Below are 12559 nucleotides of genomic sequence, written 5' to 3' on the forward strand. Positions count from 1 at the left end.
GGAAGGGAACTCGATTTTTCTTCAGAATCTCCAAGTGAAAGTGACTTGGATGGTGAGTAGATTTTCATATTCAGCTATTCTAATTCGAGTTATGAAATAATGTGCAGAACATTTTTACGCTTTTACTCAGAAGTAAACTAGTAGTTCTGTGAACAGTAGAACTCGCGCAGTTATGAATCTCAACTTCCTCTGTCCATATTGTCCAAAAGAGTAAATTATGTCCTGTCCTGTAATGACGGCGAGATATCGGTGTAAAAACCACTGATGGCTGTTGGGGTTGGTGTATCAAAAAAGCTGATTTTTACGGTAATATTGGCGTTCGAAGGAAACTCCTTTTCCTTTTGTATTATCAAAAGGAAATAGCGTTCGAAGGAAACTCCTTTTCCTTTTGTATTATCCTTAATATGCAAATTTTCATAAAACGTATACATGCGTCGACCCGCTTTGTTTCAAAGTACTTGTATACCAAATTTTATCCAAATCGGACAATAACTGCGATTGTAACTGCGGTACAAACAGACAGACAAAATCCGATCGAGTTGAAACTAAGACCTCAGCTTCGCTTCGGTCAATTAATTTCTACGCAATATTCCCTCTTACTAGTGTAGAAATTATCTTATGTAGAGTGAGTTCAATTAACTTTCATGATAGTATTATAACATCGAGGAATCTTACATTCGTTATATAGATCCATCTTTAGTAAGAAACACATTCGAAGTTTCTAGATTGTCCAAGTCAATGGAATAAGAAAATAGTCTTCTCTGATTACTATGGCTACTTTTAACCACTTCTTACACTCATATTAATTAATATTTTGAGACACTTCTCCGGATACGATTAAAGTATTAATAGTTCATAGAGTAAATGCTGGAATCCCATGTAGACAGTTATTCCGAGTAACAGGCGTACTTACTCTGCCTTGCTTTATATTTTCGAGACCTCAGCACATGGCCTCAAACATGTATCATCGTGAACTACAGGTGCAAACCTCCTCCACATTTACAAAACTCGCTCAAGAAACGCCTTCAGGCTCCAGGACAGGGTTCTATGAGAAAAATTCAATCCATATTCAGCAAAAAAATTTATCATCTCTCATCATCATAAAACTCATTAGCCACGCACAAGTCTGTAGCTCATGTGTGCATCAGCCTTAGCAAAATAAAACATTCTGAACTCCCTGACTTCACTTCACATAGTGGACCTTCTACTTTGTAAGGAAATCTGAAGGAAATCAGACATTCGCTTTTATAGTATAATTATAATAAGTGAGTTCTCATGGAATAGATACCGTAGTGAGGATTGTAATGCGGAATTAAAAATGGCGGACTCATTGAATCAACCTGAATAAGCAGACTGTCAAATTGATTTTAATGTTTTTTTTTAATAAAAAATACAAACATATTTGTATTTAATGTATGATGTTTATTCTGTATTGACGATTACCGAATAATATGCTCTGTTGTACATGCAGTGATGAAATTATTAAATGAAATTTCGATTAGTTAAAACTAATAATCACATTTTTTCCGCAGGCCTATCAATGGAAGAAGAACCAGAACCAGTTGTCAAAATCATTAAACATAAAAAGCAAGTATCAATCAATCCATTATCATATACTTCAAGTTTTCTAGCATTGTTAATTATTTCTGTATGATTTTGTTCCATGTTGTTGTATAACTGGGTTCACAATTCCATTTTTATTGTTAATCTGCATAGTAAAAACTCAGTATTTCATGAATCCATCTCATTTAACTTGCAAAGTCAGGTTTTTCGAATTTGTAACTGACTGGTGGTCACCCCACCAATCACATCCTAAAGTGAGACTCACTTTAAACTGTTAGCATTCCTTTCAAATAACCCCAAAGTTTCCCATTTAACAAATGCCATTGTAAAAGTAATCTCAATATTATAACGCATGTTTCTATTTTGATATTCCAATTATAAATGATTATAAATAGCTTAGTATTTTTGCTTTGAAGGCGGGTTTCCATGACAATCATTAAAACGCCCTGCTGACAGGGACAATAGTGGCGTTCACTAGACATGGACACTATTGGCCACTAAATTCCCTCTATTGTCCCTGTGAGAAGAGGCTTGGACGCTGCTGAAGTTCCTGTGTGATGGGGATTTTTCACTAGTTCACTACTAGTGGATGCTACTATTGTCCCTGTCAATAGGGGTTAGGTTGAGGACGCTGCTAATGTCCCTGTGTGATAGCGTTTTCCTCTACTAGTGGACGCTACTATTGTACTTGTGTGCAGGGCGCTTCATGGGGAATACTTTGTTACAAAAATTGAAACTAGTAATGTTATGGAATGTGTAATTACAGGACTTGTTGAAACAATTTTATTCCATTATTACAGGTCTAAGAAAGCAAGCAAGAGGACAGCGACGACAACATTAGAAGGTATGATCGATTTTTCAAGAAAGTTCGAGTCTCATACAATAGTAGTAATACCCAGTTAACACTTTCAACAGTATATGGCTGCCGGCACTCTAGAGCGTACACTGAAGGACGGAACGGGAATAAAATCTGTCCCATTCGTCATATTTTAACCATTTTTACAATGAAATAAATGAATTTTGTCTTTCAAAATGTGCGACTAAATTCGACATCACACGAGGCTCGAAAAACAGAGCTACAACCAAATCTGGAGGCAGTTCTGTAGTATGCGCACATGAGCACAACATTTAACTAATTTGGAAGGTAGATATTGAGAAGTCACAAGCCAGATATTGAAGTTTTTTATGTTCTATTGTGTCTGCTGTAGTGTGCAGCTGATCCAAGAGACATTTTGGTGAAGTGACCCTAGTCTGTCGGCGTTCTATAGTGCTCATCATCTTATCTAGAGATTTTATTCCACTAAAACGTACTTTACTCTCTGATAGTGATTTTTACTCTTACCATCCGTTAAATTTTAACCTTCCGGTAGTCGCGCCCTACTGAATCACACGAGCAGTCGCGTGTTGTAATTTTTATAACATCACATTATCCAAATGTTATGTACTCTGTTTACTGTCAAAACATATTAATTGATTGTATAATTACTATTCACATCTTATTGGATTATTTTACGCCTATACACATTTGGATGATTACAATTTCGTAGCCCAATAAGGTACACCAAGCAAAGCCATCAATTCTGGTTCGTTTACAGTCCCCGTATACAGTCTTTCCCTATCATACTTATGCACTTTCGCGACTAAATGGCACCTAAAGACTGAACCATTGCTCGCTTGATACTGCAACTCAGTGGAGTGATAGGGAGAAAGTTATGGAATGCATAGGTGACTCATTCACTGACACCACCCAATTCAATAGTTTTGTACAGCAAAAAAACTGACACTGTTGTACTTTTTACAACAGCGCGACTGCCGGTAGGTTAAGATAATGAGAATACTATTTTCACATAGATAAGTATTATGAAAATTGTAAAAAGAGGGAATATCATATATTTTGAACTGAGTAGATACAATATTGATAGTTTTCAGCCTGTACATTATAAAAAAATTATAATTTCATTATAACATGTTGAATGATATATTCTGATTCTAATAATGTATGCACATTTTTGGTACAAATTTGTACAACCAAATTTAATCCAGTTTTAAATTTATGTTTGTTTCCATTTTCAGATTTCCAAAAGTCGGCTGTACTGAGTTCAAAGAAAGTAAAAACTAAACATAAAGTGAAGAAAATGGTGAAAGTGGAAGTAACAGAATCTGAGGGTGGCGAAGAGAGTGGCGACAATGATGTCATAGATGTTGACATTGATACAACAAACAAGGATGCAGACATTTTGCCTGACAAAGAATACAAAGAGCATAAGGGTAAAACGTTACTAGAAATTCTAGAGTTGGAAATGAGAGCGAAAGCAATACGTGCTTTATTGGAACGTGAAAATCAACCTGAAGAAAAGAAACAGTTGAATATTGAATCCAAGAAAACTCCGACCAAAGAAGTAGAGACGAACGAAAAAGTAATGCCGACAAGCGTTGAAGAAGTGGTTGCTAGTGTTGAGAAGAATAATGAATCAGATTTGCAATCCACTGTGAATGAAAAAGACTCTGAGGACATCATTATACTAGATGAGGAAATTCCAAAAATCGATCTGACTTCTGACAATGATTCTCCTCCGAGAGCCACATCTCCAGAAGCAACAACTCTTCCAGAAGAAACTTGTACAAAGCCTACCGACTCTTTACCGGACAAGGAGGCTAGTGCTAGTCCTGCAGCTAAGCCTACTAATCCCACTAGTCCTACACAAATCACAAATGCCGTGGACAAGGCCAGCACATCAGCCAACTGGGCACAAAGATGGCTTGATAGCAGTAAAGTGAAAAAAGTGGTTTCTACCAGTAGAATGTACACAAATATTCGACGAAAACTCAAGAAGTCGCTCATGCTAAAAAACAAACAAGTTGAAGAGACTCAACCGACTGAAGAAGCAACACCCGAAATTCCAATTCAAGAATTCTCTGGTAGTACTCAAGAGTATGAGCTCTTGAAGCAGTTGGTCAAGAAGAAGAAAAGTGATGAGTTAATTAGTCAAGGACATATTGAATCAAACTCGCAAGACGGCAACACATCGCAACTACAGGAAGATAGTCAGGTCGTTAATCAAGAAAATAATGAATCGAATTCGCAAGATGGTATAAAATCACAACAGGAGAATAGTGAATTAATTAATCAAGAAAATAATGAATCGATTTCGGAAGAACAGGGAAATAGTTCAAATCAGCAAGAAGAACAAGCTACAGAAAAAGTTGAGAGGGAGAATGGAAACAGTGAGTCAAATCTACCAGAAGATACAGAGTTGCAAGCACATGAGAATAGTGAGTCGAATGTTCAAGATATTACATCGGAATCTAAAGAAATAAGTGAATTGAATCAATACGATAATTTAAATACTGAAGAACACAGTGAGTCGAATCACAATGATATCAGGGCTAGAGAAAATAGTGAATCTCATCCACCTGCTGAGAAGGCGCAACCACAACAAAACATTGACTTGGAACCACAAGAAAACATTGACTTGGAACCACAAAAAAATATCCAGTCGAATTCGCAGGAGTGTAATGGATCAAGTTCACACAAAATCAAAGAGTCAAATTCACACGAAATTATTGAGACAATAGAAAAGGAAGAAAATTGTGAATCGATTAGAAATAGTGAGCAGAATTTGAATCAGGGTAAAGAATCAAGTTTACACGAAAATGTTGAATCGAATTCAGACGAAGACACCGAAACAAATAGTAAAAACAGAAGTGGGACACTCGTAACAAGTAATCCAAATGCACCCGAAAATAGTGAGTTGAATGTTGAGGATTGCAGTCAGTTAGATTCACAAGTAATCGAAATCAATTCGGATGATGGTTCTTCAAATGATGAAGATACGGAACCCGAAAGTGATAATGATTCAGAATGATGTCGAATTTCGCGTTTTCAGTGAAAATCATAATCTGAGTTTCTCGGTCAACTGAGTCAACCATATCATAGACTAAGAATGTTAGTCAGCTTATTCCATTTTGCATCAGAATAGATGTTGGTCTAATTAGAAATATAACTCATAGATCTCAAACTGGTGAAAACATTAATCATCGTTTTTTTGTGTCAATGCTTCCTTTAAAGTATATGATCGACCGTTTTCTCGTGCATTTTAATTTAGCTCTCTTGTAAAATTGTGCAAATTGGAGATGGATGTTCTTCACTATCATCGGACGATATATTCATGTAAGATGTCTCTCCGTTGTATCCCATTTCTTAATGCTAAATCAGACACAATATACTATTGTTGTAAATAATTTTAATAAATGATTAAAACATTTAACTGAACATAATTTTTATAAGGTTTTATTTCATTTATTTTGTAACTTTGATTTCCAAGCAATTGCAAACTTGCATTTCTTTTGAGAATCGACTTTAATTGATTTTAATAATGGAACTCACTATTTAATTCAGTCACTGCCAATCCTCTTTTTCAAAATTAATTAGTACCACTGAATGATCAATATTATATAAAATATGCCAACTATTTGTAATATTTAAATCTTGAAAATTACACAACATAGTAGTTTAGTAGCAGTATTACAAAAAACGGTCTATGCTTAAAATAAATAGCTTCCAATGTTGGTGCTGGTGTGAAGTATTTGTGGCCATGTTCTCGGTGCAATTATTGTCAACTTTGCCAAGACACAAGTGACACATTCCTTTTGATGCTCTCACCCTGTTTGCACAGCACTTCTTTGATAATACCATCTTTCGGAGACTTGATAACATGCTGAAATAAGTAAAACATCAGTTTTGAACAACTCTGCTTAGTTAATCAAAATATCAAATTCAAAAATGATTGTTAATGAGTACCCAAATTGTAATTCGCCTAAAGATTGGTCTTTCAGTAGAATAATAGTAATAATATCGAGTGACCTGGATGGCTCAGGTCTGGTGTCAGTGTTTTCAGGTCGCTACTGATCAATTTCAGGGCCTCAGACATGACCTAACGACTGCCGGGAACAACGACTCAACGTGTCCATTTGGAACATCGGAGTGGCCCGAGATGGGATCTTACCCGGGCCGGGATTTGAACCCGGACTTCTATTTATTTATTTTTCATTTATTTATTGTATGAAATACTATAATCATAATACAATTATGACATTGGAGGAAAAACTAGGCTGAGCCTGTACTATTTCTCTCCAAAAATGTTGATAAAATGTTAATGTTGTCCAAAAGATAAGTTTATATAGTCACACACTGCTTCGTCACACACTGCTTCGTCACTTGATTTTTGGTCCAGAAATGATGATTTAAAATTTTGAAGGTTGATTTTATACCCTAAATGAATCACAGAATGTATCACAATAAATTAAAAACTCTAGAAATATTGCACTTATTTAAAAAATTTAAATACAAAATCAAAAACCTACTCACTAGTTGTTGATTAGTTCTTAATTATAAAGCCAGCTTGCAGTAAAATGAAACTAACTAGCAGAGGTTTCTCAACTTACAAATGCACCAGTCATTGATGCTTTTCGTGATCAACTTGAATTTTTTTAAATACGGAATAGAAAAATTGAAATAGAATTTAAAAAAAAAAAATTATGAGAATACTGAAAAATGAAAAAGTTGTGAACATTGATTAATAGCGAAAATTTATACAATGGAAAGTAAAATTTACGTAACGCATAACATGTCTCTTAATGGTAGTCCTTTATCAGTTTCTAAAGGCGAATTCTGCTAAAATTTTCTAACTCATATCTGAAAATGATTATGAATAAGTTTCAACTTTAACTATAGCCCAACTACGTATTATTCAAATTTTAATCCACCAGAGATCATTATGTACAGATTGCCTCTATCATCATTATGATTCTTCTAATTTGATAATGTCAATCAGCCTTCTATTATGTGAAATCCTCTGATTCAGCCAAAGGGGTTTGTCAGTGCTTCAAAAAATATAGATTAGGGTTTTAAATTAGGTCATTTTCAATTAGTAAATAATAATGGAATTTATCAACAAACTGAAACATTGTTATATCGGGTGCGGCAGCAAAACTCCCTTTTTTAAAGTGAACGCCATTCAGTCAGCTGATGTAGTAGAGAAAAATTGGTCTCGTTAGAGACACTTTTACATTACAGAAATGAATAAAATCTTTCTGATCCATACAAAGAGTTTTATTTACTTGAAGAAAGGAAGTTGCCGCACCCTGTACCTACATCTACAGCTTTATAACATTTTCCTCATTGAAAGGAATGATGTGAATTTAGTGATTACCTCCATTTTCATTGCAATGACGACTAGAAGCGGATCGCCCACTTTGACTTGGGAACCTGGTTGCACCATTATTTTCTCGACAATGCCTGGCATTGGAGATGTTGCCTCATCTGATGTCACACTACTTGAAGTGTCAGCATCCTTCATATAGTTTCTAGTGGCATCAATGTGATGAAAGTGGTAACTTCTATCCTGCAAATTAAAGTCAGTTTTGTTTATAGGACTAATTCCAAACGATGATCACCAATAAATCATGAAAATTATAAATTTATCTAATTTGATCACTCAAATAGGTTAATTATCATTCGATCTTATTGGAGCTAAAAATAATCTTTATTATTGGGATGAGATCTAGGTAACTCAGGATAATTAACCAGGTTATTAGGACACTCTGACCAGGGACAGTCTGAGCAAGAATAAAGGCATTGAAATGAATGAATGCAGATTTTGTGAAGACTAAGTTTCTCTCATGAAGAATAGGATTATAGTGTTCAATGCATTATTGAAAAGTATAAATATAATTTTATGAACATGCGGTAAGAGAAATTAAAGTAAATTTTCAATTTAATACATAGGTACAGTTTTCATACACCGCAGAGTAGGCCTATACGGTACATAAAAAAAGTATATGCCTAATTTGTGGTGATTTTCTTTTCATTACAAAAATATACATGGTATATGTATCATACTGGTATATTGTGTGAAACTTTTTCAAAATAAAATCATGAATAGGCTTAACTAGTCTACTATCACAGTTTTACATCATGAGAGATTGTGGTTATGTCGACGAAGTGTAACTTCCTACGGGACGCCCCACGATCCAAGCCATATGCTAATAATAATAATTGGCTTAAAAATGGAATAATAAATAAATTTATGTTCGAAACCAACTCACAAAAAAATCTTAAAACACTGACCTTTGAAAATAAATAAAGATGGCCATCATCAATGAATACTGTGGATGAATGACTGGTATCACCGAAGTCACAATAAACTTTCTTCTCTGTTCCTTCTATTCTCAATTCGCTGGATAAATCGATTTTATCATCACTATTTTCGAAAGAAGTTGTGAATCTATTATTTCTAAGGTAGATTGCATCAATTTTATAGCCTGAAAATATAGATAATGTCTAAGTACTATTCTCAGTACTATACAGTATTGCACACTTAGGATGGAAGGATAGAGTCAAAAATACCAAATGTTGATGAATTTAATGTACGGTAATAGTATCATTATAGAAGTAAAAGTATATAATGTTTTTATACCCATTTTACTCTGGGGGAATAGTCCACATGTTCAAGATATATTGATAATTCAAAAAAAAATTATAAGAGTACGGTAATCACAAATTCTGAAAGATTGGCTCATTGTAAACCGTTATTCGCTCAAATAGGTATACTGACAGTAATAAACCTGTATATTTTCACTTGTCTCCTATATACGTAAAATAACTTGCCTAATAATCAGCTAAGGAGAAAAATACATTCCCACAACACTAGGAATCACGGAAATATAGAAATACCTTTCTGTAGGCTGACTAGATCTCAGGATAGCTATGAAGTTGTTGGAATGAGAATGTTTAATAAATTACCACATGAGTGGATAGAAGCTCCATTTCAATTATTCAGAAATAGGCTACATAGCTGGTTAATTAAAAATCCATTTTATAGTGTGAAAGAGTTTTTCGAATTTCAACAAATTATTCTTTAAGATGAACTATTTTATACTATTCTTCCTAGTATTCATGTTTTTTCTTGTATGTAATATTTTACGTGTATGTTATTTTGACTGGTGTTTCTTACATTAACCCTCCATGTTATAATATAGGTTGACTATGTTTGCTAAACAATAATTTCTGACTCGTCCATAACTATTGTAATGTTGAGCGGCAATAGAATTATATTTATTTATTTATACATTTATATTGAAATAATTGAACTATAAAGTCAATTAGAGGAATCTTGTTGGCTACATGTGCCTATATTTTGACTTACTTTGACCATGAATTTCAAAATTTATCGTCCTTTTTAGATGGTGATTCAAACGGAATCCTGTCTCCGTCACAAAAGGATTGTATTCATCATTTATCAATTTTGCGGCTTCTAAGGAGTTGTATTTTTCAAGAAGAATTAAAGACACTGCAGCCTGAAATATGAAATATAGTACAGTATGTGTATTATAAGTTACATTATATAATATGTTTTATGATAGTTCTAAAGCCAAGATTATAAGATTTGAATTGTAGTGCAAATAGATTTCAATAAAATGTTCTTGGATCTGTTTTTCTACAAGAATTAAACGAAAGCAATAGGGTGGTAAATTTCATTCAGTAAAGTGTTGAGATAAGCTCTACATGTTTAATGATAAAATTAATTTTAATTATTAAGCACCAGTAAGTGTGCTAAGACTCGGAAGATTTTTGAATCAATACTGTTATTAATGAATAATACTATCATCATTATGCTGATATACAACTTTTGTAAAAATTTAAGTTGAAGTTTATTGCTTATTAAAAAATCATAGGCTTCTTTCAAGGAAGCTGGTAGTTCATGAAAATTCCTCATGCAACCACTTATGACATTGAATATTAATTAATCATCAATACCGGTAAAGATTGTAAAAATTATAACTTAGTATAAAAGTGATAGTATGAAACGATATATATTGACAATATAATATGAATGTGCAAATAACTGTCATTATACTATTAAACCCATATTATTAATACATTTCGAAAATCAGTTTAGGAACTGTATTGGGAAAATGATATGGATACCATGGAAAAGCTTATGGTTAACACACTTCGGCTAGCACCCGCTTGGATGGCTCCAGAATGGCAAGAAGCTGGTTTTCATGTTCAGGAATGAACCCAGTGTGAACGTCTCCTCTCCTTATTGCTTCATGTTGAACTAAGCGTCTAAGAAACTCTATATTTGTTGCCATTCCAGCTACCTGAAAAATTGGATTTTTTAGAATAAACCTTGAATTATTAAATAAATATTCATGTCAGGTACTCAAGTCTAGTACGGTAGGCTACTTAAGTTGGGATACCAATCCATAAAGAAATTCATCATGGATTGATGAGACAATACTATGAGACTATGATGCAACAATGAGATGCTGGGCCCTCAATTTTCAATTAGATGATTCACTCTTACCATTTTTATAAATGCTTGAGTTCGGACGCATTTTGAGTGATAAGAATAGATTTTGGAAGCTCAGCACCTCATTATTGTTCAGGTTGTGATGAAAATCTTAGAATAAATTCTCACTATTTCTATACATTTTTGTAATTCGGTATCAAACTAACACCTAATTACGAACAGACTTATGGGTCTAAATATACATGAAATCGTAGAAATCTTAATTAGTTACTCTATTTATGTAAGTAAATATCCTCAAGAAGTTCTATTTAGTCAACAAGAAGGCCTTAAAGCGTTATTGGTACTTTATTGTCAGGAACAATAATTGGAAAGATTCTAATAAGTAGCTATGGTAGCTAGGCAACCAAGTGTGCTTGACTAAGCAATTATTTAAGAATTGCTCACAGTTGAGGCTCTGAATCAAATACTCTTACGTGGAATGAACTCTATGAACTCTTACGTGGAACTTGCTGAGAACTTGGTCCAGTGTTTGTAGCGCTTTTCTCCTTTCTTCAGCCCAAACGACGACTTTCGCAATCATCGGGTCATAGTATACAGACACATCGTCATGTTGTCTCACTCCTAGAAAATAAATTTCACAGTAATCACATTATTAAATAAGGGAATATTTTTTGCTGTTTGTTTCTACCACGTTAACATTATAAGAAAACTAGATAATGTTTAATATTTACAAAAATATCAAATATTTTCAATATTCAAATAATGAAAAGATTCTAATGGTCATTAGCATCCGCAGTGAGTTGCCAGTACAAGGTCAGTTCCGAAAATTAAATTGAATTTGTATCTCAAGTAGAAAATATTGTTACATAATAGCTCAAAATTTATTTAAAAATTACTTTTCAGGGCTAAGCACTACTATCACTAGAAAATTAAAATATTGCTTGGGCAGTAAAATTGTTTGTCCAGTCATTAAGATGTTTGTAGTGGAAAAATTTGTCACCGCAAGAATTTTTTTGTATATTTTTTGGTTTCAAATAAAATGTACATTTTTTTCAGCTCATTCTGTAGTGTGGATTTCCATTTTGAACGAGAACAACGTCAAATTCAAGTGTTAAAAAAATAGTGAAAAATATTTTTGCATGAAACATAAATTTATTGTTTATGATCATCAATCATTACGCTTAGAATTCACATATTATATTTTTTATTCATTCTTTTATTTTATCAATACAAACATAGAAAGGCCCAGATGAATCCCAGTAAGAGCCTTAATGACAAATCTAATAGCATAACAATACAATTGAAAAAAGAAACAAAAGAAATATATAATATCACACTTTATTAAATATCCACAACGAATCAGTAAGTTATAACTAATAAGGATTAGAAGAGAACGTTATTTGGGTTGGATTCAGGAAAGTTAATGAAGGGATATAGTATGAAAGATAATAAAAAAGGCTCACATTTGAATACAGTACTGGTATACATCAAGATATTCCATGACTTATTACTTGTTATTCATTACAGTATACAAATCAAATAACTTTTATTTTGACATCAACATAAATGACACTTTACATTATATAAAATTTTGTAGATAATAAACTCATCCAACTAAGATTTAACAAAAACAAAATTAATTTGTTACAATTACAAAATTATCAATCACCATTAATGTC

General features: G+C 33.3%; 2 protein-coding genes across 2 annotated transcripts in view; one reads left to right on the forward strand and one right to left on the reverse strand.

Annotated features, from left to right (window-relative positions):
* On the forward strand, positions 1-5841 carry LOC111043409 (myb-like protein X). The gene is made up of 4 exons (XM_039436811.1): positions 1-52; positions 1533-1587; positions 2364-2407; positions 3637-5841. The coding sequence occupies exons 2-4, from the start codon at positions 1541-1543 to the stop codon at positions 5427-5429; spliced, it is 1884 nt and encodes a 627-aa protein (XP_039292745.1). The 5' UTR covers positions 1-52; positions 1533-1540; the 3' UTR covers positions 5430-5841.
* Positions 5839-12559, reverse strand: part of LOC111043408 (methylcrotonoyl-CoA carboxylase subunit alpha, mitochondrial) — a 23142-nt gene continuing 16421 nt past the window's right edge. Inside the window, exons 8-13 of the mRNA XM_022328356.2 lie at positions 11380-11501; positions 10579-10728; positions 9771-9921; positions 8693-8886; positions 7776-7967; positions 5839-6281 (exon numbers count right to left, since the gene is read on the reverse strand). Coding sequence (XP_022184048.2) covers positions 6180-6281; positions 7776-7967; positions 8693-8886; positions 9771-9921; positions 10579-10728; positions 11380-11501 — 911 coding nt within the window. The 3' untranslated portion in view covers positions 5839-6179. The remainder of the gene's footprint in view (positions 6282-7775; positions 7968-8692; positions 8887-9770; positions 9922-10578; positions 10729-11379; positions 11502-12559) is intronic.

The sequence above is a fragment of the Nilaparvata lugens genome, chromosome 1 (genome assembly GCF_014356525.2).
Source record: "Nilaparvata lugens isolate BPH chromosome 1, ASM1435652v1, whole genome shotgun sequence".
NCBI classification, from domain to species: Eukaryota; Metazoa; Arthropoda; class Insecta; order Hemiptera; family Delphacidae; genus Nilaparvata; species Nilaparvata lugens.